The 27,009-nt window shown below is 33.4% G+C and overlaps 3 protein-coding genes and 1 long non-coding RNA gene across 5 annotated transcripts in view; 3 read left to right on the top strand and 1 right to left on the bottom strand.

The window, feature by feature from the left end:
- The window catches only part of LOC113495488, a 90,596-nt gene that overhangs the window by 13,171 nt on the left and 50,416 nt on the right, over positions 1 to 27,009 (bottom strand). The gene's annotated exons all lie outside the window — the stretch shown is intronic.
- On the top strand, positions 6,701 to 9,161 carry LOC113495486. The gene is made up of 4 exons (XM_026874266.1): positions 6,701 to 7,049; positions 7,358 to 7,505; positions 7,841 to 7,977; positions 8,490 to 9,161. Exons 1-4 carry the CDS (start codon positions 7,007 to 7,009, stop codon positions 8,636 to 8,638), a joined length of 477 nt encoding a protein of 158 aa, XP_026730067.1. The 5' UTR covers positions 6,701 to 7,006; the 3' UTR covers positions 8,639 to 9,161.
- LOC113495487 lies at positions 10,419 to 12,497 on the top strand. Its single transcript, XM_026874267.1, has 3 exons — positions 10,419 to 10,679; positions 11,422 to 11,561; positions 11,998 to 12,497. Exons 1-3 carry the CDS (start codon positions 10,567 to 10,569, stop codon positions 12,141 to 12,143), a joined length of 399 nt encoding a protein of 132 aa, XP_026730068.1. The 5' UTR covers positions 10,419 to 10,566; the 3' UTR covers positions 12,144 to 12,497.
- Positions 12,573 to 15,317, top strand: LOC113495485. 2 transcript variants are annotated; one of them, XM_026874264.1, is made up of 4 exons: positions 12,573 to 13,194; positions 13,626 to 13,899; positions 14,066 to 14,205; positions 14,358 to 15,317. In XM_026874264.1, the coding sequence occupies exons 1-4, from the start codon at positions 13,122 to 13,124 to the stop codon at positions 14,531 to 14,533; spliced, it is 663 nt and encodes a 220-aa protein (XP_026730065.1). In that variant the 5' UTR covers positions 12,573 to 13,121; the 3' UTR covers positions 14,534 to 15,317. The 2 variants fall into 2 exon arrangements, with proteins under 2 accessions (XP_026730065.1, XP_026730064.1); XM_026874263.1 differs by lacking the exon at positions 12,573 to 13,194 and having other exon boundaries at positions 13,324 to 13,899.

The following is a 27,009-nucleotide window of genomic DNA, read 5'->3' as shown; positions in this document are numbered from 1 at the left end:
AAGAATATTTGTAATGTAAAGAAATTTGATACAATTTTGTCTACCAGTACCCACCATCATTGTTCAATACGCCTCTCTATATAGCAAAGCTAAATAGTCAGCTCTATACCCACTATCGTGCCTCATCTCTAATACATAACTTGATAACATATAAACCTAACAGACTCTACCAACGATCAAAAATACCGCTTTATACAATAAGCCGTTTAATCCATACATGAAAAGTCCTAATTGCTATCGGCTTTCGAAAATCCTAATTTTCCAATACAAAGCCAATGTCTCTATTTATATAAACTCTATCGTAGAGATTAATAAAGGCTTTCGTTAAGACGAGATTATCGGTATTATCTCATCGATCAACGAAAAAGGTAGAGATAGAAATTAATTAACCTTTTGTTATTCGTACATGGGAACGGATTATCCTGCGTCTCAATTTATTTGGGTTTTTGGAGAGACCTTGTGGGTTATGTTACGAGTAGGTAACAGTTGAATTACGATGTAATAGATTTTCAAGTAAGGCCTTTTTAAGCCATCTTATTTCTGATTGTGAAATATTTTTGATGTTAGTCTGTAGGCTATATTTGTTTTAGATGACGTCTTATCAGTTTAAATTGAATTTAAACCGAATACTGGATTTCACGTGGATTTAGAACAAGCAGCAAACGCCAATCATTGCAACTCTTGTCAACCATGATCAACAACGAAAATCTAGGAAAATTCACTGAACTGGAAAGATTGTAATAATCACAAGAAGAAATCCATAGCAAGCGGGGGCAAAAACTAGATTCCTTCTTTAATAATATTTTCTTGAAAGTACAAACGCCAATCATTATTTTACCTAGACTACATTTTCTACAAGACCATATAAAACAGAACAGAATTGTCACTTATTGATTTTACTAGAGTTCCTAACAAAAAATAAATAGAATGTTGGGAAGATTGCGTTCCCGCGCGAGTCATAAAAGTTAATTGAGAGTTCTCAGTTAGGTCTCGCGAGTCAACCGGATTTATTTATTGGGACACAACAGTTGAGGCGACAAATTGTTCGAAATCAAAAGATAAAAGGAGATTGTTCTAGAAAATATGGGTTGGTATTTGTTTTTTGAGGGTGTAGATAGGTGGAACCAAGAACATACTTATTTCATCTTTTTCCCTACAGATCTGAGCTATCTCGTAATTAGATGTAATTGTATATGTATGAAAAAGTATATGTTAATATAGTAAGTGCTAAGTCTTATTAGAAATATTAAAAAACGATCCGATTTCTTCAAGAAATATTGACAGTTCTATCAGATTAGTAAATAAATTTTGATAAAGAAACACAAACTATATTCGACTAACTCTCTTTATCTTAGCATCGCTTTAATACGCAAGTATACTTAGTTATATAATTTATGTAGTAACTAATATCTGAGAGTATTAAAATCTGTTCTATTCAGTAAAATAGAGCGAACTAGTGGTCAGCTTTGAAAAGCCAAAACTGACGTGATACCAAATAAAAATCTCTATAAATATTTTTTAGTATTCCTCGAATTCCACAAGCATACCTCAAACGCCAACCAAAGTACCTTCCCAAAATACGAATAAACAAAAATTCCATATAACCACGTATTCAATAAAAACGTTCGTTATACCAGATGGCTATTAAATTCTCTAGTACGGTACGCCAACAAAGCGTCTCTCAATTGGTGCATCAGAATGAATGCACAATCGTTCGAATGTGGGTCGCCGTCACAATGATGCCAGGGAATCGCGAAGCTGTATTGTTTGGATGCGGCAAGTTTAAGGCTGATGTAGACTGCAAGAAAGTCCAACTAAGGTGAATCTTTTATGAATTCTTGAAGTTTTTTGGATTTTTGCAGATTTGTAGAGGTGTGTTATTATTTTGGTTAATGGTATACATTTTTTTGAAAAACTGAGTTTTAAGACCAATAAGTATAAAAAGGTCGTTCTTATCCAGCGTCAAATGCAGTCATAGAAAGCAAATTGTTAAAAGATTACTGGAAATTATGTTAACTACAGCGTTTCGCATATGAAACCTACTTTAAAAATACGAAAACAAATCTAACTCTTCCAATGTTTAGCGTGTTAACAATAGAATTCACACGATACCTTGTCCAGTATGTGTTCACATAGGTTCCAAAAATAAAATAAAAAAACAATTTAAACCTTATCCTCTTAATAGTAACGCTGAATGTCGCATGAATCTGACGCACGTATACAAAGATAAGCCTTTAGCGCTTGTTTCGAGCTGAAAGCCTACCTATGGCATTTAATAAGCATCGATGCTGTGATAGACATTTCTGTATCCTAGTTAATTATTGATTGCAAATGTGTGGACAATAGAATTCATCTTAAAAAACGGTTTTTGAAATTATATAGATTTTTTATTTTACCCGTGGTCACTCGAATGTATGTCAATTTTGTGATTAGAAAAACGACCCGTTTCTGTCAGAGAAATAACTATATCGAGTTGGATGAAAATTAATTGAACGTTTTAGTTCCATACACGTAGAAAAACGGGTAAAGTTACTTTCTCGTTTATAATTTTTAATATTCAAATAAAAAGTGCATTTTAAGAGCCATTAACTTGGCATGCATTATACTGATAATGATGGAAATATTGTTAGCAGAAAATATTTTTCATGATAACACAAAAAACCTTTTATGAAATATGAAACTCGCAAAAAATCGTCGGTGATAGTGAAAGTTACGTAATTTCAGCAGAAGTTTGGTAGAGTGCCAAACAAATTGCAATAGGCTTGCTTTCTACGTGTTACATAACACTTTTAGTGTTGTATCAGGTCATATAAAAGTGCAATACTTTATCAAGGTTGGATTTTACTTTGCCAATTTACTCGTTTTCATTTTGACGTTTTCAGGTCAATAAATTAGACTGACTGAAAGAGTTTGTTTGTTCTTACGCTTGGTAATGGCACTCTTAGAACACTTTTATTGGAATTAAATTCTTTTTTGAAAATTTATGTGAGTTCGACTGTTGTATAGAGTTCTATATATAAAAAAATTGGGCTCGGAGATATAGCTTGTCCACAATAGTCCGCCAGCCCGGTGAAGACCAGTCAGATTTGGAAGTAAACTGACTTTGTCTGCATAGATAGATAGATAGGTTGAGATTAATAACGCCAAACCGACTGAGAGGAACTTGTCTCGTTTTCGATTCTCGCTTAGGACAAGCATGTGTCTGATCTACGAATACTTGACATGTGTCTGGGTGTCTTTGGGCATGTGACTTAATGGATCCAATTAAATAATTTGCGAGCCTTTCTTTTAACGTTTAAAAAAAGAAAACTCTTTTGGTGATATAAATGCGAATATTGTGGCTGCAGATTTTGTTGAAAGACTTTTTACTTTTCGTGAATACACCTCCACGCAAGCGAAACTCACTACAAAAGCAAGTATACTCACTACTACATAAACCTACTTAATTATTTATGATCTCCACTTGGGAATTCATACTCAGTGTACAAGCATGTCCGTTATTGTTGACTGTCGTATTAACAGCATGGATTTAGCGTAAACGTCGCTTGGGAGCCGCTCTAAATACAAAATCATGGCAATTCCCATAACAACCAGATTTGCACCTGCTCGCGCCGGTATAATGTAAGATGTTTGCTTCGGTGAATATTCCTGGACATATTGTGGTTTAGACAATACAGTGGCCATATAATGGGGTAAATCTAATAGAGAGAGATAGTACGGGATGGTGTTAAGTGTACAGTAACGCTATCTCTTTTTAAATGGATTAACAACAGTTTTGAATTATATAGATTATGTTGTTCTACGTATTTTTGTGAATTCTTGTACGAAAGAAAATCATAGAATTAAACAATAGTATTTCACTGTCATCTTAAAATGACAATGATACAATCTTGTCTAGTGACTTTTGCTTTTATCGCCAAAAGACTTTCAAACTTCAGATAAATAATCATTTAATTACTTTAGAAAAAAAAAGAAGATGTAAACCCTGATGGTATATTTAGAAAAATGCAAGACTGTAACACGTATAAAAATAAGATTAATCTGCAAGCTAAATATGGAAACGACTAAAAGTACATCCAAGATTACTCATAAGTAAAGGTAATCGATCCGTATGAAAACAGTATCCAACGCGCCTACCATCCCTGCATAAAGCAAGACTGCTTCAATTGTGGGAGAGAGACGAGACTAGGCAAAGCGTATCGCTCTATCTTGCTTTTACATTTTCAACAGTCCTGCTGTAGAGTCTCTTGGTACTGGCACAATTTCCAGCTCTTCATGGATGATAGGATTGCTTATAAGCATGTGCGACAACCGACATCGGGACGCGACTCTCTGGGAATTATGGATGCAAATGTTTTCCCTAATTTAATTAACCTTTACATCGTTACACATTTGGTACAGCGTGGTTTTTATATGGAATAACTTGAATAGCGAGAGGAATCTAAAAGTTTGGTCAAATGCGAATCGAACGAACACTTAGTCTAAAGTGCAAAAAATCGGCAGTCTAATGGCAAACGGTAAAACAGCGGAGCCTTAGTAATAAAGTTTAATCATTGGGTACGATACTCCAGAAAACATATTAATATTTTAGGTTTAGCTGGCAGAATTTTGGATTTAGTATTTTTCTACTACCTTTACGAGTCCAATTACTTAACTCTTTGAATTTAATGCAACTCGAAAGCGGTACGTGGACGATCTAAAAGCAAGCCATGTGAGCTGGTATGTGCCATGTGGTCTAAGTAGCCCAAGACAGAGAACTGACAGAGAATCAAGAAAAGATTTGAGGGAAGACCTTTGCCCAGTAGAAGATTAGATAAAATATGATAGTTTGGTTTAATATTAACCTATGATTACGAAAGTAAATTGATCAAATTATAATCATTGGCACTTATGCGTGACGGCACTTCTATGTATAGATTTTGGTAAGTCGTAATGTCACAAGACCTCGTCTAAACTTAGAGCTTTATCATTGTCAATTTTTATTTTTCAGAGTAAGGTGAAAAAACGTGTCTTTTTAAAATTACTTGTGAAAAATTAAAAGATTATTACTATTATTAAACAGTCGTCATCCCTATTATCTCTAAAACACTTGGCACGAGAGCCTAAATATAAAATTAAAATTTTTTGTTAGTTGTAATGTCACAAAGACCTCACCTAAACTTAGAGCTTTATCATCGTCAATTTTTATTTTCAGAGTAAGGTGAAAAAACGTGTCCTTTTAAAATTATTTGTGAAAAATTAAAAGATTATTACTATTATTAAACAGTCGTCGTCTCTATTATCTCTTAAACACTTGGCACGAGAGCCTAAAAATAAAATTAATATTAATTAATGCCAAATAAACTGCCGTGTCCTATACTTTGTGTTTATACATGCCAGTTAATGGCGAGCAACGCAGATTGCCAATTACATTTCTTCCGTTCATAGTTCAATCTTTTCATTTCGTTCAAACGTGGCCAACATTTCCGTTGCTAGAAGGAGATGGGTATATTTAATTTTATGCGTAAAACGTTATCTTTTTCTGTTCTCAGATATATACATTAAATTATTAGTGGAATGTATTAAGAACGAAACGCTAGCAATGTTTTCGTATATGAAAGAGATGGAAATATCTGTTTGCCATAAGACAGAGCGCCTACCAATATTATAAACGAAAAATGTGATGACTTTTAAATTTGTCTTACTAATTCGAACGACATTTTTAAAGGAAGAGAGAGATTAGATTATTTCTTCATATAGCGTTGTCTCTTTCCTCTGTATTGCTAGGTATGTAAGCGTGGGGACAATTGCTATGATTGATGGAGTATTGGATTTGCTTTATGGGACCGTTATTTTAGTGGATGGTATGTAATGAATATTAATTAAATTATTAAAAGACGTAACGAAAGTGTTACAATAGGTTTGATTGTTTTATTGAATTAGAATGCAGTGGTTTTGTTTTGATGGCTGTCTTAAAAAAAATTAAATACATACAAATCAGAACCTAAAAATAAACATTTTGACTTCTATGGAGTATATTATCTCTTGAACTAATTATTGGAATTTATGAGTTGGCGTTTGATAGCATTTTCATTGCTTTGTTTAACACATTAAAAAAAACAATGCCTTTGAGGTATCTTAATTTTTTTGCCATTTTACTGTTACACAAAAAAATAATTTTATGTAAGTATGGTTGAATATTTAACGTACAAAAAATATTCCCGAAAAACGATCTTTAAATCAATGCCTTCAATGTTGTTTTTCAGTCAAACAAAACAATACCAAAACCATAAAATTAATACACGAACAGTCATGGTAGTGTGAGATAAATTCTAAATAATAATAAAGTGGGAATTTAATATCTTAGAGACCTCATTCAAGATATTACAGACTGAAACTGGAACGCCAAGGCTGGCGTGGACAGTTAAACCGTTTAGTCATCTTTGCTGGGATATATGACACTAATACAATTTCATATTTTAAAATGTCCGTTTTATATCGTGAAAATGATAGTTCTTTAGTGTTCTCTACAATAAGGGTATTTTATAGATTTAAAAAATCTTAAAACCCACGTTTTAAAATATTCCTTCATTAAAATTTTATTAAAATCGGTCCAGCCCTTTTTAAAGTTGTAAAATACTAACATATGATAATGTATTTTTGTTGCCACTTAGCACTCTTTCTTTTAACCTTTAAAAAGGCTAAAATTTTGGTTACATTATTTTTAGGCAACCTGGTACTTATTTTTTGTACCAAAAAAAATCTGATAATATTAAGCCAAAAACAGATTAAACGCAAAACTGACTGAATCTAAAAAAAAATAACTTAACCTTCACCAAAAATCTTTCAAGTTATCTTACCCATTTCACCCCAAAAAGGGCAAACTGCTTGAAGATAACGAACGAAGTGTTTTATCATGATCTAATTAAAACTTATCAAGAGTTTGATGTTACAACTTCATTATCGTCTTAATTAACAGCCCGTCTGCTTAACAGATCAATCACACAGCGGATTTCGTGAGAGCAAGATGGGAAAATATTTTGTGCCTGCAATCGTTGTTGCTGTATGTGGTAAGGTCATTTTTGTGTGTATTGTATACTATGATAAATACGAAAAACGTGATAGGGTATGTTTATAAAGATATTTTTTTATATAAAGAAATCAATAACGCTATCCAGTTCGGTTAACAGCAAGGATTAAAATATTACAGAATTAAAAAAAAAACTCAATGTATTAAATTAAGTTTGCAGTACAATCTAATTAGATTTATGAGTGCGTTTCGGATATTTGGACTTATTTCTAAAATGATTCCAAAATAGCATAATATTAATCGAAATAAATCAAAGAGTAGAATTAAATAACAATTTAATTTTTTCAGGGATAATATGCTTATCAGAAGGAAACCCAGAAATATCAATGTTTGGAAAACTCGAACCTTTCAATGTGGATGACTTTCTGAATCCTCCTAAAATGGACGAAAAAAACGTTACATGTTACATACCATTTATAAAATGTTTGAAAACGCTGTATGTATGTTTTCATCATAACCTCATTTATAGCACTACGCCTTAAACCTGTAGCCGTACTCCAAACCCACAACTAGACCAGGAATAGAAGAGTGTTTTAAAGTTAGCCTTACTTTTATTCTTCTTTAAAAAAACGTCTGCATGTAATCCTTGTGTCGTGTGGGATTAGTCAACATTCAAGTCACATGCACAAAAACACTCAGACTCAGGTCGCACAAATGCCTGTCCGAAGTTTTTTGGTATGGTGACCTAAACGATTTTATGTTTCGTTCAGTCCTATAATATAGATTTTTTGCATAGACTAGGGATCCTAAGTTTACCTTTTTTACTTCTAGGAAATCCAAAAAGTCAATCTGCGTTCTTCAAAGAGATAAGGGTCTAGTAACTATGGCTAGTATATGTGACGTCCACATCCAGAACTGTGTAGTTCAAACTGATGGTAATTTCGCTTTTGGGACGATCAGTGATGATGGTGAGTTTTTACTATTCGGGTTATTTCATACTTTCTTTAATCTGAGGTTTCGCCTCAAATAACTAGCCTAATACGAGCTGTTGCCCACGGGCCCGCCTGCTTCAAGCCGAAAATTAGCAAATGGAAACATCAAAATGGCATAACAACAATCCTGTGTTAATCCTGGTTAGAAACTATATGTGTACTAAGTATCGTCTAAATCCCTTTGGTTCAGTGTTTTTTGCTTGCAGGAAGAACAAACATCAATACCTATACACAAAATTTAAAGTTTATATTATTTTCAGGATAAGGCCATTAACTTATTTAAACTTATTTTGAAGAGATCAGAGATTCAGTTACTCTTTGTAAAATCCTGGTACTGAGCAAGATCCTTATACATTGGAAGCCGACAGATTTTTTTGTGGTTGTTGATAATACTTGTAAACTGTTTTTTTTTTACTTCTTTTTGGCATAATGGTTTAAAAATAACTCCACTTAATTTCTGGATTAAAAGAAAGTTTTTCATCCCACAGACATATTTTACTTCAACGGCAAGAAACACAACTGTCTGTACTACTTCAAGCAAACAAAAAACTTGAAGGAAGCGTCAAAGCTGTACGCAAATGGATGGGTTGGAGATACAACGACACCTACATCATTCACTGACACAACTACATATTAAAATATAATTTTGAAGGCGATTTTTATTTTCCCTTTACCAAAATATTGCCATTCTCTAACATCAGTATTAGGAACTATGATGATTGTACTTAGCCTACTAGTTGATAGTTATGGGCAGAACATGTCTACTTCTTTTGTCCTTACCGGTTGGAAATTTTCATGGATCATTTTCGACCTTTTTTGGGAAATATAGAGGATATGAAAATAACCAGAATTCTTCTCCATTCCTGATTGGCAATAAGCAGCAGAAAACGCATTCCTAGGAGTCAGAATAAAACTGGGGTATTTGTAGTCGGTGTAAGTCTGGCTGTATACCACCTCCGTTTTAGCGCCGTTAAAGCACTTTAATTTCATCCCTTGCTAGGCCCTCAACAGATGGCTAATCAATTTCTTAGTGAAATATAATTCCTTGTAATTTACAATTTTATCAGAATAAAGCCCTTCTGAGTTCACTTACATGCGTTTCACTTGACCTTCTTAAATTGTTTTTAGTTACCTGAAAAAAAGGAAATACAAATTATAACAGTTATTCTGATTATAATTATGGTATTATAATAGTTTGAAAAATAAATATTATCAAAATCCCACGTGGAGTTTTAGGTTATATCCTGAACCCTCTTTGGTCATTCGAGTTTAAAACCAGTCAGATATGTTTGTTACATCACAATAACCATATTCTTACAAATACATTTTAATATCTGTACCTTTCAACAATTGATTTTGTACTCAGGAATAAATATCTTTTAGGTTTTACGTTTTAGGGGTAAATGAAAACTCATACCGCGCATAAGGCATACCGAATTTGTCTATTTATTATGACTTCATAACTACTACATATGGATAAACAACCACAATCATTTTAATGTGCCTCCAAACCCCGGCGAAGGTTTGAGAATTGATAATTATCAGGCTAGAGTACTGCTAGTTGCCAAGTTTATATTCAGTATAGGATCTCCTGAAGTTTTCCTTTAAACTTAACTTAAAAAGCCACATTTGAACTTGAGGCCTCGTCTTGAAATGAAAGCTGGCAAACAAATTTTGGCAATCACCTTGATTCACTTAAAATATGAATGACCAAAGAAATATCGAATTAAAAAAAATATTAATATTTCTGATGATAACTAACTAATCTGTTTGTACCATTTTGTTAAGTTAGCTTGAAGATATCCATTTAATTTTAATCGTTCTATCTCGAACTAATTAAGTGTTAGTACCAAGTCTGATAGTTCATTACTTCTTTAATTAGACGACTTAAGACAATCGTACATGTCTTATTGTGAAGTGCACACTATGAGGAATATTTTTATCGGTATCATTTTATTTTCACTTTGTGGTAAGTATTTTTTTATCATTATCATAAAAAGAAGCTTGTCTAAATTATTATATTTTAAATCTAGATAAATTCGTAGTTTATTTTATTTCGTCCTAGGCCTGTAATGATTGCTGTTAACAATACAGCAATGGTTATTAAATAGTTTGGTTTTGTTGTTTATGTTTTCGCTTTTTTATTTGCTTGACTTGGTGTCTGAGTTCAAGCCACACATAAGCCCCCAACGTGACTTACCAAACCTTTAAACAAAATAAATCTTAAGTGTACTTAAATACATATAGCACTTCATAAAATAACCAGCCAGTTAAGTCTATAATCATCTCCATTTAGTAGAAAACGAAACAGGCATCCACAAAATCTAAAATATAATATTCTCATACGTAATTGAACTTTTACAAAACGGCTTGACCGATTCTTATGAAAATTTTACACATATTCAGCAGGTCTTATTTATCATAACCCATTTTTTATTGGCTTGATCTCATTAGCATGGCAAAACAAATGGTTTCTACATACGAATTTATTTGCTTGCAGTTGGAGTGTATCTTTCACAAGATGTACACTCAGACACATCAACAAGGACTACTGGCCAACCATACATGGAAGGAAATGATAACAGTGAAACCATATCTTACGACTACTACGACGTGGATTTGTCTACAGAAAACCCAGATCGCTGTTATACTCCCAACTTGGAATGTATTAAGAATTTGTAAGTTCTTAAATATTGAAATGAAACTACTTTTACGGATTTTCATCGCGGTTTAATTTTAGATTAGTTACCGACGTTTCGACACCTTTGCAGGTGTGTTCATGATACCTGCATGCAACTGAAATCTAAAATTAAATCGCGATAAAATCCGTAAAAGTATTTCAATGTCTAACATTCGCGTAAAACTAAGAAACCACTAGTTTTAAAATGATTTCGAGCCATCGTAACCCTCGCGTTGCAAGGATATGCAGCACCACGTGTACTAAAACCAGTTAAAGTCTGACACTACTCGTTCCCTCCCCCGAAGGAGCCGGCGTCTATTTGATTATTATTCCCTCGCAAAAAAGGGCATCGATGCTGATCGCATGGAAAATTATGTTTAGACTACTCCCAAATTCTTCCTCTTGTATTTGATGCAATAGAAGCAGTAGGCTTCTTTATGCTAATTATACACCATCTGTATAAATTTTAAATCTCTAGCCATGATTGATAATGAAATTACAACCTAGTGACCGACAGACGAACGGCCAGAGGACCTTTTAGTAACAGGGTTCTGTTTTAACCCTTTAGCTAGGGAACCCTTATAAAAGGCTACGCAGGATTTAATTTACGCAGCTTCTGATATATATAAATATATTGCACTTGCATATACCACTCTAGAGGCAAGACTAGAGCTGAGGTCTGAACTGATAGGAAGTAAGTTATTCTGACTTTGCAAATAATGATTTGTTTGGTTTTTCAGGAAGACATTGGCACCAATTTGTGCATTCAAGAAGAAGATGGGACTTAGCAACTTTTACAGTATTTGCGAGATTCATCTGCAAAATTGTTTGATTAGACCACTCGAAGACATGGTACCATATGGAGAAATTTCTAAAAATGGTATGTTATACATGTACAATTAGACAAAAGAGAAACGAATTGGTTGGGTGACAAAAAAAATCCTATTCTAGCTAACACAGTTCATGTACGTAACCGATATGTCTGGTGACGTGCTGATAGAAAGAGGAGACTCAGTAAAGGTTCTGCTTTTATGCATTGGGTACCCTTTACCCTTAAAACCACATAGTAAATTTATAAAATGACGAAATCATTCTAAAAACCTGTAACTGGTTAAAGAGCTGCCCAATTAATAGTGTTTTTAAGGATCACCCGAAAATCACCGGTCACTTGATCTTTTTGGATTAAAATCGTTGGTACCCGTATAATAAAACGACGTTTATGCCATTTCTGCCATCGTTACCCCTGGTGAAAATGGCACTTATTGACTGAAAAAACTTTATTTCAGATTTAATTTTCAATTTTATTTCTCTTTCAGATGTTATCTATTACAATAATAGGGGTCGTGATTGCTTTTTCTATATGCGACAGTCCAAGAATCTGAATGATGCTGTTAAGTTGTACCATGACATCGCTGCTCAGACAGGAAACAAGAAGGCAAGAAAATTCTGGGTCAAATATTAATTATTTAAAATGCTTTTTTTGTGTATTTTATACATTTTAATAAATAAAAACAATGTTTTATTAATTAATACCTCCAAAAAAATAAAACGAAGAAAGATACACTAATTATGCCTGAATTCAATACTCTTCATGAAATATGAAATAATGTGTGTCGTTCAAAATGTTAATAAAGTATCTAAAGTGAAGGCAGTTTTGAATAGCTATGGTTAATTGTTGTTTGAAATAAAGTATTTAATTTAATAAACCTATGCTGTATAAAACAATAACAAATTGTTTTTTCTTCGTAAATATTTTACCAGACTATAATATCCCCCTAACGGGCAAAATCCCTCCTTCCATGAAGGTTTGGGCATTGATCAAAACATTGTAAGTTGGAGATATTATTTTATTATATTCAAGATACTAAGATTCCCTCGCGATATGTTTTCCACCGTTTGGACTTAGACGAGCACATTGCTGAATGTCCCAGAATTGAGATTAGCAAATGCACTAAAGTGGTGACAGAATGGTGGTCAAATCAAGGCAAAAGAAGCGTCGATCGTCCGGGCTCAAGATGGGTCGACGATATAGATCAATTCTAGGGTCGAATCTAAATGAGGCTGGCACTAGGCCGTAGAAAATGATACGAAACAATGAAGGCCTATGCACAGCATTGGAAGGACAAGGGATGATGATGTAAACCAGTAAAATTTCGGACGTTATCGTTGAATATTGAGATTTGAGTATTTATTCATATATTTTAATTCCACAAAATCATTTAAAACTTTTGAGATTATTGAAATGACATTTCATAGCTATCTCTTTTCAGCGTATCTAATTATACGTAACAGAGACAGAAAACATGCTTTTAACAGTTTACGCTCATCATTCTAATAGGTTTATCCAATTACTAATCAAGTCGATTTTGTGAAAATGATAGTAAAGAGTTAATTATCGAACAGTAGTAGATAGCTTTAATCACATTCTGGGTTTAAAGCGATGAAGACAATGAGAAACGCAGATTTTACTTTGATAATCTTTTATGTTGCGATAATTGTGTTAGCTCTAAATGGTAAGTGTTTATGTACTAAATATAATTTAGAGTATAGTAAGATGATGACGCTGAAGACATTTTATTATTTGGAAATCGTGCATTGATTCGGGATTCTTTGACGGGGGGGGGGGTCAATTTCATAATATATGAACCGCGAACACGCTAGAAAAAAAACATTGAAACAAAGCAAGAAATTCTGTATCAGTGCACCGTTGGGCGAAAAATGAAGGAATAACAGTGAATTTTTTTTTTCTTTCATTCTATAATGTCACTTGTCACACTAACACTAACTCCCTTTTGTTGTGAATCTATGCACTTTATCTTTCTTTTTAATTTCAAATCAATTGAAGGTAAAGATTTCTGTATTTTCCCCGTTTTTCTAAAACTTAGCCGTCATTTGCACACTAACTTGGGAAATGTAACAGAAACCTCATTTCTGATCTTTATAGTGGATGTTGCTGAATCGGCAAAAAAAGGTAAAGGCAAAAACAAAGATGAAGAAGAAGATTATCATTACGACGAGGAATCAACGACCGAGAATGCAAGTGCCAAACAAAAGGAGTTAATGAAAGAAATGAAACAGTTTAAAAGAATAAAACCGGCCCCCATAATAACTTATGGACCTTACACATTTGAAGGAGTCGATTACCAGGACATGCCAAAGCACTTTTTCGATACATACCATGACTGCTATTATGAACATCTTCGATGCATCAGATTTACGTGAGCTAATATTAAATAACTAAATTACTACCTTTGATCTCACAGAATTGTAATAAATAGGTGTCTTGCGTAAGAGAAAAGTTATAATTTTAAAACTTTAACTATTGAATGGTTCAGAGTCTTTTTGATTTTCCATCATATTTTTTTTGTTTCTGTTTCTTTTTAGAACTCATCTGCACGTAGTCTGTGTATATGATTTATGGAAAGGTTGGTTGGATTGGACAAATCATTGCCAAGTGGATCTTACGAATTGCATCCACAGAGTGTCCAATTCCAAAGGATTCTATGGAACATCGAATAGAAATGGTAAGATTTGCATAAATCTAAAAATTAATCACAAATCTTGGAAAATTCAACTATAGCTAATCAATAATCAAATACCATAAACATTTATAAAACTATCTCTTTTCAAACTTTATCATAGCTTAAATTAATAAATTCATTTTTTTTTATTACAGATGTAATGTATTATAACGGTGACGGCGTAGGTTGTTCACAAACTTTGAGAAATGGAAGGAAATCAGAACCAGATTCAGTGATTTCTTTTGTGAGACAAAGGCGCCTTGGGAACGACTTGCAAGATTATACGTTTAAACAAGAGAAAAAAATTCAAAAAATAAAATTGAAAAAGTAGCAAGTTGCGATTCCATTTGATATATTGCTATAAACTCTCTATTTCAATTCCGTCATCACTCAAAGGTGTAAAGAAATAGCTAAGCATTAATTTTGAAATGTTCAGAATTTAATTTTGTTTAATTAGAATTATCCGAGGATTGACAATATACATTTTTTGAGTGAAGGTTACCACCCGAAAACCAAAAAATGGAGTAGGAGCTTTTCCCAGCAAGATACCATATGCTACGCCAAAAAAGTATGACTACGTTAGCTCATGAATAAAAACTCTTAATAAGTCTTAAATTAATATGGCAATTTCAGAAGAAAACTCATTCTTGAACATTGGAGAGTTAAATTGATTTAAATTTCTAACAAAATTGAAAAAGATTTTCAAAACAAATCCCCGACAAACGCGAAATTGTCAGTACAAGTTTCAAACAAACTTCGCTTCTTACAAAGAAATTAATAATCTGAGATTTATGTACATTAGCTTTAAGAAACCGGGTGTTCTTTATTAGTTGAAATTTTTGGAAGTTACCGCTCGGTATACACTTATTTTGAACGATAATGTCCTAGCAGAAGTTTAGAAGTGGTCCTTTCTGTGTAATTTGAAATAACTTGTGTATTTTGATGGCTATATCTGTCGTTGTATTTTGTTTGAAGATAAGGGCTAACTAAAAAAATCTTAAATTGAACATAATATCTTGGACTTGAATGGCCTGTTGGACTCGTAGTAGTGGCCCTAGCGACTGTACCGGAGGTCGTAGGTTGAATTCCCACCTAGGACAAATGTTTGTGTGATGATCACGATCATTAAAATTTGTTCTATATCAGAGTGTACCTTATCTATAATATGTGTGTATTCAAAAATATATAAGTATGTTTATCAGTTGCCTAGTACCCATAATACAAGTTTAATTTAATTTGGGATTAGATGGTGTTGTGTGAAAGTTGTGGAATGTTATTATATACTGGCTCTGTTTTTTTGTAATGCAATCTCGCGGTAGTTACATCTAGAATAAGTATATAAATTATTCTTAATCTTATTTATTTATTTATTTACCATTTATGTACACAAACCAATAAAAGAAGCACAAATACAGAAAGACGTGTACAACGGTACTGCTTATTTCTTTAAGAAATCTCTTCCAGCAGACCTGCGAAAGGATAAATAAGTTAGCAAAATAGGCAATAGTGTACAAGCATTGGAAAAACAGAAAGAGTGAATATGACAAATACAATTATAACAAGAAGAAAAGATAATAAAAAGAGACAAATATAATAAATAATAAATAAAATAAAATGAATAAATAAATTATTCTTAATCTTATAATACTGGGCAGTCGGTTTCGCGACACTTATTGTTCCGTACAAATAGATTGAATAAAACCAAACAGACAGCGCCATCATCTTTGGGATACAAAACCCCTAAAAATATATATTTATAACTGTAACTCATTTAACATTTCCACTCCATCAAATCCCATAATACTACAAAAGGAAATAAAATCCTTATACGACAGTCATTAAAAAAAGTTATTATGTTTCTCGTAAACTCTTCAGTTTAATACGAGAAGACAAACAAAACGAAGCGGTATTATTCCAAGATTTTTCTCATTACTCTCTGAACGTAAATCGTGAACTTTAGTAGAAGAAATATAATAAATATAATAATATGACAGAATGAACATACAGACTGAACTTTATTTTGATTGATATGTATAAATTAAATGACACATAGCTTGTGGCCAAGCTTCAATTATAACTACACAAGTTGATCGACCAAAGGTTAAGCTACGCTTGACACGGTCGGTTCTTAGTTGGGTGACTATTTTTGTCATAACGAGTTCCTCCGTGTTTCGAAAGGCTCGTTAAATTGGGGGTAAATATGACCGATCTTAGATTTGTTAACTTAGTTTTCTTTTCAGAAATGACAACCGAATTGAGCAATGCAAGCATCGAAGTCAGAATCGCGATGAATATGTCACCTAGCTGTACCTCATACCCATGAATTAATTTCTAAAGAAAATTGAGGGTAGGCAACTATTGGTACCATCATAAATTTGATAGATGACCATTTCTTTTTCTTTTTTCATCTTATGTGTATGGACAAATCAATGTCGCGAGCCCCACTTGTACCAAACCAGTATTCTTACACAATTAAATATCGAAACCTCAATAAGTATATTTTTTCGTCATGTAGTCCAATTATTGAAAATAAATGTTTCATTGTTCGCTCTGAAACCCATTATTACTGTTATTAATTATTCTTTGGAGCACTCCAGCCATTGGTTTCATGCACTTTAAATATTAAAGGTTAACATTTTGGTTCTTTTAAACAATAGCAGAATTAAATGCAGTATTTATCTCGCTTCATTTCGAGTGTTCAAAATTGAAATAAATGGGGTAGGTCACTTTGGGTATTATTAATATGAAGAATAATGACAAAATAATTAATTTAAATGGCTGGTTTTCATAACGATACATGTAATGGATTAGAAAATGCCCTCAGTATTCAATAAAAAAAAATGAAAAGGAAAGTCTCGCTTTTAGTTTCCGTAATATTAAACGAAACCCTTTAATAAACTCTCCTGTTCGGTCTTCAATCGCCAGGTTATATCTCATGAATCGTCTTAGCAAGGCAGTAGAAACTTTGTCTGATAATGTGTTTTATTGCCGACTGCAGCAACTGTTGGTAGGGTCAAACCATATTTTTTTGTTCTTCTATGATATAAAAAAAAACCGTCAGATACGACAGTCCAACCTGCACTGAACCAGTTTCATTCATTTGCGGATTCAATTAAAATTACTCTACCTCAATGCATGTTTTTAACGTAAAGTATCTTGTGCAACCCACAGTTAAACAAACATTTTCTTAACGAAAGCACCTAAATAACAGTACAAACCGCAAAGTAATCAACGCTTAAAAAACAAAAGAAAGTGGAATAAAATGCGAGCCAGAGTAGCATTGTTTAAAGGTTTTTCCTCAAAGAGGATAAGTAATAATGAAGGGGCGAGGATTTGCTACTAATCCCCTCCAAACTTGTACCAACAGACGAACTTTCTCACCGAATAATTGAAAACAATTTGCATACATTGACGGCTTTAAGCGATTTGGGACTAACGAATCCGATATTGAAAACGCAATGTAAATCGAAATAGTCTTCTATCGAAATGTACTTTTGTTTTAATCTGATGTTATAGTTGGACTTCGAGATAAGTAAACTGTGATTACTTTGAAGGCTTAATTAGAATTGGACCAAACTGGCGACGAAGTGGAAACCTTAAATTAAGAAAATAGGATAGGAAACGCTTCTTCAAACCGACCAAGAATAAACCTTAAATGGTTTTTGGACGTGCAATAAAATTGAAAATAGACAGTGTTTTATTTTTGCTTCAATTCAGTATTGTTTTTCTATATTTAAAATTCGTTGAGTTTAGTTTATTTGATGAATCGGTTTTGGTTCATTACGAAATTGAGTCAGTAGGGCCAGTAATATTTCTTAATAACATGGGGCTTGCATAATGTTGTTTGATAGAAAGATTAGATTAGCATTAGATAGAAAAATGACTTTAAATATGTGTAAAAGTCTTTTGAGTCGTGTTTTTGACTAGTCAGTTTAATACATACATTTCATTAATATATGCATTTCATAGTAATTGATATATTATGAGTCTACCTCTTTAATTCAATAAGGAAACTACGAGTAAGACCTCAAATTCTTATATAAAACTACAAGAGGTATCCTCAGTATAATAGCTGTAACCTCCTTTGTGAAATTCTCCAATAAACCTGCTTTGCAACAACGCGGTTTTGTCGAAAACTAATAATAAATTTGCTGAATGAATTGCTTCGAAAATTCCATTACCAGGATTGTTACATAACTGTGGGCTTTAAGGAATTATTACTACAGTTATTTTAGGTTGAAAAAATATACTTCTTATCGAAGGATGAGTACGTTTACTGACTGACTTGTTTAAAGACACGAGATGGCATGATCTTAGCGGGTTACACAATCATTCGAGTCGCATGCACAAGACAATGCACAGAAATTTGAAGATGCACAGTGGGTTCTGAGAGGTAACCTCTACTTTCTATCAATGCGTTCAGAAGAACGGTAATGGCAAAAAATCTTGGCAACCTATCAATTGTATGGTCGTAACAAAACTTGTTTAACTTCGATTTTTATTACATCTGTGTAAAAATTGTCAACTTTCCAGCCGTTTGTCTGTCTTCTCGGTTAATCCCATGAACTGATTTCATTAACCCTGATTTTCAACCTGGAAGACAAGAAACGAACAGACATCAGACCTTAGTTCAAGTTTACCATTTATTGACCTCTTAAAATACAACGACATGAACATATACAACAACTCAACGCCACGACTAAAGACGTGAAGACCATTTACTATTAAGTTGACACAGATTAACAATTCCCTATAATGATACACGAGGTTTGGATTAGTGGTGTTTATGACATTATAATGCGATTAAGAGCTATCGATCAACATGAATCCGCTTACCGAGTTTAATGTGTCTATCCGAATATCTTTGAATGCCAAAGGTCAGATTAAAGTTCTGATGAGGTATAAAGAAGCCTACTATTGATAAATGGAACTAGTTTGTTCCACGTTATTATACACTCTCTTAATATCTTGTTTGTTTGTTTGTCGTTCCGGTTAAATTTTTGCGACTCAATTTTGAAACACTTTCCGATATGCTAACAGGCTGAAATTTTCAGGGTAGCTTCAAACCCTATCACAATGCAATTTACAACTATAAAAACGGCTGGACCAATTTTGATAAATTTTAATGTAGTGCCATTAAAACATGTGGGCTTTAGATTTTTTAATCTATTGCCTTGCCTACGTTGCAATGAACGCCCCAAAAATCATCAGTTTTGTATCCTTTATACCTGTATAAAGGTATATAAATCGCGGTATTTGTTAGAGACATTAAAAAACGACTCCCACCCTATGAAATTGTATCCTTGTGTCGCTTAGGTTTTCACAAATATTCAGATCACGTATAAAAGATACCCAGACTCATGATAAGCATTCCTGGATCTCGCAAACGTTTTTCGTGGGTTGGCGTGGTGACCCTTACCACATCTCTATCCGTGCAGTTGAATATTTAAAGGAAAATTCAGGTGAGAAAAACTCATGAGCGAGTATGTAACAAAAACACAGACTAATGTAGAATCATTGGTTTTTATTTTTGTTTTCCTTTTAAGTGAGATAAAATGACATTTTCCATAACGTTCATTAAAATGATAAACAAGTTAAAACTTTGACGTAATACAGACATAATTATAACTGATGAGGTCAAAGGTCAAATTGAACTATGTACATTCCTATCTTCAGAAAAAGGTTTTTTGCTTACAACTATATCAATCAATGTGGGTATGGTGTGATAATTACTACCTTTTTTTACGCGGTTTTCCCGCACTTCATTTATTGTACCGGTGTCAAAAAAGGTCATTTTATTAGATTCGTTTTAATACAAATTGGTTTAGTGGTTTAGCCATAAATTGTTACGGACTTACGTTGAAAATTATTATATTTACCAGTATATAATATCATTATTATCTAATTGACTGAATAGAGTACAAATCCAGAACCTACATTTTCACGTGACCTTAAGAAAATCGAAATGTTTAAAATATGAGTTTATGCACTTAGTAGGAATTGGAGATCTTAGACTTGGCATTCCTACAATCTCACCATTACCCTATCATAGCAACGAAATCATAATATAAATATGGAATATTCATGACATGATCCATTCAGCAACATCCCATTAGTTTAATCTATGAACATCCAACTAAGGTCATACAATATGACCTCCAAGTCCTGCACCGTTATTATTAAATTAATATAATTGTTCAAGCAATTATGTAATAACACTAATAACTGTTTGAGTGAATTGATTTGATTGATCTAATTCCCCAACTGGATGTACTAATTAATCGTTTGATTAGTTAGTCGCTTTGTTTAAATAAGGGTCTAAAATAACTAGATAAACTGTTTGTTTAGCTTTGGAATCTCTAACTCGATCTCAATTCTAGAGTAACAGAACTTGACTTTGCTGGGAGTAGGCCTTGGTTTTTGATGCAAAGGTGTTTTTACAACCATAGGCTTTTTTTCCGAATTAAGTACCTGCGACTTTAAGCGGTGGCGAGACGACCTTAACGCTTACCGCGCAGGCTGGTTCCATGCGGCTCAGAATAGAGAGTCGTGGAAGGATTTGGGGGAGGCCTTTGCCCAGCAGTGGGACACAGTGGGATAGAGAAAAAAAAAAAAAAAAAAAAAGTACCTGCGACATAGGTGCACAAAAATTCAAATCACATACAAGGACACTCAGACTCAGGACAAGTATTCGTGGATCACACAATATTTGTCCGGTTTGATAACCCGCGACACAGAGCGCTCAGTACCTACTGAGCGTACGGTGTATAAGTGTACCTACCTAGGTACACTTATACACCGTGACTTTTTAGTCGTCTTACAAAAGCAGCCCAGTTCATGTATCCAATGACTAGAACACGTTCATGATAAAAAAATAGGTATTTATGAGATTTGAATAAATTTGAAATGCAATTTTTATTCAATATTATAATGCAATTCGTAGTTTTTTAGATACACAGCTCTGTTGCGAGCGCGGTCCGAGCCTTGTAACAATGGTGAGGGGCGGCGGCGTTTTTATCATTTTTAAGACTATATTTCAGATTTCTCATGTTTAATTTTTCTTCGTACTTATTATCTTAGACGATGATAAAAAAAAAATCGCGCCTAGGGGTAGTTTACGTCGGATACATGAACTGGGGTGCTTTTGTAAAACGACTAAAAAATCACCGTGTATAGTTCCAATCTAGCACAGAGATAAACTTATAAGGTTAGTAGGACTTAAGGTTCCGTACAAATTGGCTAAAGAAAAACAATTCTGCAACAAAAACGGCAATTCATAAAATCCACGATCGTACCAAACGTAACTTAACCTCGTAATTTATTAGATTTTTAGATATAGCGGCACTTTAATTACATCATCTGTGAAAATTTCAAGTGTTTAACTATCACGGTATTCGCATTCGACACGCTGTTTATGATTTCAGATTTACACATAGTAACAGCGCATATTAATATTTAGTCAGACGTTTAAAATACGCGATTAATCTAACATTTCAAATATACTAAAAAAAAAACCAAACGTATACACCATTGTCTAAAGTCTCAGTTCTACCTGGCAACCCTAACCTTCGACATTGATTTAATAGAAAACTGGTACAACATAGATTGATTGATTTTATAAAGAAGTGAACAACGCCAAATATATTAAAACAATGTTGGCAAGAAAATAGAAAGCCGGCGTTGTTGCCGAGGAAACGATGAGTGATTGAGTTTCATTTGTTAACTTACATGTTGGTTAAACTTTTGAGCCAATGTTTGGCTTGTTTGAACAAACTTTATTAAAATTTGAAATATTACAAGATTAATTTGCACGTGTTTGTACAAAGCTTTGCTAAAGAAGACTAATTGTATATTTTGTTCTTGCTCTTTGCGCACACAATACAAAAATATTTCATTTCAACGCCTAATTTTTTTTCACGGCTTCGTAATAGTTTTTCACGAAGCATTTTAATCTTAATTGTTATTTAAGTTTTACACTAACCCTTGTATGCTAAAACTATTTTTTTCCAACAATTTATATGGGTATGAGAGTTACAGCACCGATCATCTTCTAATATATAAAAATCCCCACATGTTAGTCACCCTACTCCTCTGAAACGGCTTAACCGATTTTTACCAAATTTTATATGCGTATTCAGTAGGTCTGAGAATCGACTAGCATCTATTTTTCATACACCGAAGTGATAAGGGTTGCTCACACTAAAAAAAATATTTGTTTTTTTAGAAGAAATTGTTTGTTTTTATTTTTTTATAATGTGGCAAAACAAAATATTCGGCAAAATAACGTTTGCTGGGTCAGCTAGTTTTAAATCTAAACTTGTAACACAAGAATCCACCTACAAGCAACAAACACTCTATACAATTTCAGCAAGCAAAAAACAACAGAACCTCACCGCCACAAAAGACCTGTCAATTTTAGAGCCTAAACAACACACTTCGAGTGTCCTACAATTTAAAAACTGGCTTTAAAAAAAATTACATACAAAATACACACCACACAGTTCTGAGCAAACAAAACGAAATTATGCATAAAAGTGGGGGTTTTCGAACAATGGCCGGCTGACGTTCTCGTACCACATTGCGAAGTGTCTCTCTTTTGTATGGAAACTGGTCAAGTGTGAACTGTGGAAATGCAACTGAATGTGTAAAACCGGCGGTGTTAGATTTATTTCGATTTCGTGTCCAGTTTTGTCCTTTATGCAAAAAAAGGATAAATGGTTTTCAACGTGTTCTAGTTTTAGCTATTTCGCTGCTTTGACTGTTTCTCCGGACTAGTTCGTGATAAGGAAGTCTTCTACGTAGCTTTTTTCCAATCTAGATTTTAGTATTAAGCCTTAGTTACTTCTTAACATGTAGTAAATTGCACATTTACAACAGATCTCCTTAACCAATTTTACAATTCCTTAATTTTTTTATTAGCGTCTCTAAGATCCCTCTGTTGGGCAAAAAGCTCCTCTACTTGCTTCAAACCTACTGTAAATACTACTAAAATTCTATTTTTTCCCCTTTCTGGATACCACTTCTGAAAAGATACATTTTCAGAATTAGTATGATACAACCTGTCAAAGTTCATCTTCTAACAATCAGGCCCAATAGCTAAACTTACTTCTAGAAGCAGGAGGTTGGACTCTTTCTAGCATTCACAAAACAGTCGTGGTAAGCGCGACTTAATTAATATTAGATAACATTATTGATCAAACCAGTATAGTATACTGTCTGCACTTAGCTACGTATCGGTCCAATCAATATGCATTTATATCACGGCTAGCTGACCCAGCAGCTGTTTTCCCATATAAATTATTCTAAAGAACTTCTGGTGTAGAAAATTCGCATTATATTATGAAAAACATTCAAATTATTTGGGTTAGATAGCCACGCATCACTAAGGGGTATGAAAAAATTATAATACCTAGCTGATTCTTAGGCATGCTATGTATAAAATCATAAAAATCGTCAACGGAACAGTGTGGTGACTAGTAATTAAATTTCATTAAAATCATTCAGTGGTTTAAACGTGAAAGCGTAACAGACAGATAGACAGACAGACAGACAGAGTTACTTTCACATTTATAATATTAGTAGGGAAGTAGGGATTTAATTTGTCTGCAACACAAAATCAACAAAACCCTTCCTTAACCATACAAACACTTGAAAAAATGACAAAACCAAATCATATTTGATGAAAAAGAAAACAAAGTTAACAACTTGTATAAAGCGTTATATTAAGTGAATAATTGTTCTCTAGGGACGTCTCGCCGCATTGTCGCGCGGTACGTCAGGAATGTCCTACATTCTCTGTGAATAACTCATAATGCTTTATTGAAGCCATGTTTGTACTTACGTATTATTAAGGCTTTTCAATTATTGAAGTGAGATCAGAATTGTGTTCTCGGAATATATTTTTGTTTAATACTAGGAAGTACGTGGATGAATTTAAGGTGTCGTTGTTGGTAAGGGTTTATGCATGGATTTGTATTTCGATCCCAATGCAGACAAAGTACCAATGTGACATGACAAATGGAGAAGCAGAACGGTGAAGGAACCTTGATTCTAAATATCTGAATCTGAAATTGCCGCAGTGTGCAGTGCTAGTGAGGTGATAAATTCAAATTCTTTATTTCAGACTTATTTTGTCAGTAATACAAGATACTTAGGATAAATGCTCTAACCTTTGAATTACTACATCCTTGGTTATAGCTACCGTAAATGCGATTGGTTGGCTGGTTGGTGCTAAAACTTCTTTTAGCTCTCTTTATTTGAGTAATAGAAAATCCTTCAAAGACTCATTCAAACACGGCTGACCCATCTTATACACGTGAAGGTTGCATGTTATAATACACCTACATATAAACATATATATGGTTTCCCCACTCCATTACCTAATTAATCGACCCACAAAGAGAATGAAATCGAGCCTCTGAAAACCGATATGTTTGTAAGCATCTTAATTGATGAAACAAATACAAGGTAATATGCTTGTATTAAATGATTTACGTCCGCTTAGTACAACTAGGGTTAATTATGAGTATTGATTTACTTTGAGGATAAATATAGTTGTAGCATTTATTGAGAAAATGATACAGTTTACTTTGATAGTCACTCTCGCGAGAATAATACATTATTAAATGATGCCACGGTTTACTCACGCGTATTATCAGGATTGTCCGACTAAAATTCCAATAGGAAACGAAGAAAAGACGTTAGAACAAATTATTTATCATATTTTATTGTAAAATAATCATTATTCAGATGCCTCATAAAAATAAAGTAGCAAAAGAAAAGGCTCCAAAATCGCTACTATTCTGTATTTAACTAACATAAACGGTACACCTAAGCTATATAAACATAAAAGTTTATTTGACAAAACCTCCTATATCGTAGAAAAGGTTTACCCAACTGCGTGCGGCATATATAAATACAAATATTTCTCGAACAAACACACCAGGTAGAATAAACGTAATAATTTAATATGTTATATGTCTGTGTGTTTGTGGGATTTTCAGATGATATATGGATGTGAAGGAGGATTTCTCAAATTCAAGAGATTTTTCAATATTTGTGTTACATATATTATGTACCGGTTTCTGATTGCTTGTTTGGTCTTCTATTGGATTAATGGATTGGATTAATTGAACATTTTTGATAGCAACTATCGTGAGAATGATTCATTATTCAATGAGCTGACGCGGTGGCGTCGCCAGATGAACCCCACCGCGTCCGAAACTAGTCGGGCAACCGTTGCATCATTTATAATTGAACTATTGACTAGTACCAGTGTCATACGTCCCAATCGCTGAACTGGGACGTAAAAAATCTTTTGCAAAAGAGCACAAACCACAACTGTTACAACTCCCAACCAATACTTAAACAGGAATAAAATTAATATAAATTCAACGAGACGCCAATCAATAATCGGGAAATATATTGAGAACATTTTATAGCTTTCAATATAAAGAAAATTCATCTCGAAATGAATGGACATAAAGAATATTACCCATAATAAAACTGAGACGCCCAACTTCTTATAAGTGAGTTTTCATTTGCGATTGACGTAATACTTAGTTCAAATAGCTGGCCTGTTGGTCTAGTGGCTAGCGACCCTGACTGCTATGCCAGATACCGTTTTTGTTAATTCGAAAATTTTGATCAAATTCATTGCTCACGTAATTGGATAATTTAGTTTCAGATATGATACGACCTGAGGACGCGGCGATGTTTGACGAAAAAACGGCATTTTTTAATGTAATGGTATGAGCTAGCCATGGAATCAATTCAAAAACCTAACCTTAAAAAAAATCTATGAAGAAAAAAGTCATGAAAATGTTTTCTTTTATTTTATCTCATGACTTATTTGTCAGGACTCGCGTTAATTTATAGTTTTAGACAGATATCGCCACAAATTTGATTCATCGTAAATTTCTGAGATACTAAAAACACACAAACAATTGTCTAAACAACAAACAAAACGTTTTTCCCTATCAAGGAAATGACAAAATCGTATCTCAAACAAAATATTATCTAAACGTAATCTGCGCACGCCACTCAGGGTCGAAATCATTGAGTGGTTACGGACTCAATTGTGAATGAACACGTCATGACTTAGACCCAGCGCACATATAGGAAAACGCAGAGGAGCGATTTTCTATGACACTGGAAAATAAACTGTAAAACGACTAGCCGAAAGTTCAAAAAAGATTGACAAAAAAATAACAGCTGAAATCGTCACACGGTCTTCGACGCCACTTGTTTTTTAGCTAGAATGGACTTTACATAGATAGATTTAAAGTCTGTATTTAAGTAATATAACAAGCACATTTCGCTGCGCTTCGCCATATGGACGCCGGGCCTAACGTAACGTTGATCCACTGTTTGTATGAACAAAATTGTATGGAATGGAAATGAATAGTGTGTTGAAGGTCGTTTGTTGTGTATTATTGATGGTTAGTAGTCTAATAGTACTATGGGTTTTGAATATACAGATACTAATGATATATAAAGTATTAAGCTAAGTCTTTTTGGCAAGATCAATTTTGCCTTTATAGAAAGCATCTATGAAACAGAACACGTGTTTATTAAAGATGATGTTGAGAAAGAATGAAAGCGAATTTTCGAAAGAGTGCAGTTAAGTAAGGATAGATCGACAAAAATCGAAATTACTTCTGGAAAGTTTGAATAAATCTCAATAATAATTTCAATTCATATTAATAGATTCTCAGTAGATTTTCTCATCCGATAAAATAGCTTAAATATATATATATATTTTATGTAGCCTGCTTTAGATCCCACTGCTGGGCAAAGGCCTCCCCC

This window comes from Trichoplusia ni, chromosome 6 (genome assembly GCF_003590095.1).
Source record: "Trichoplusia ni isolate ovarian cell line Hi5 chromosome 6, tn1, whole genome shotgun sequence".
Lineage (NCBI taxonomy): Eukaryota > Metazoa > Arthropoda > Insecta > Lepidoptera > Noctuidae > Trichoplusia > Trichoplusia ni.
Note: the sequence above shows the minus strand (reverse complement) of the source record. Positions and strands in the feature narration are given on the sequence as shown.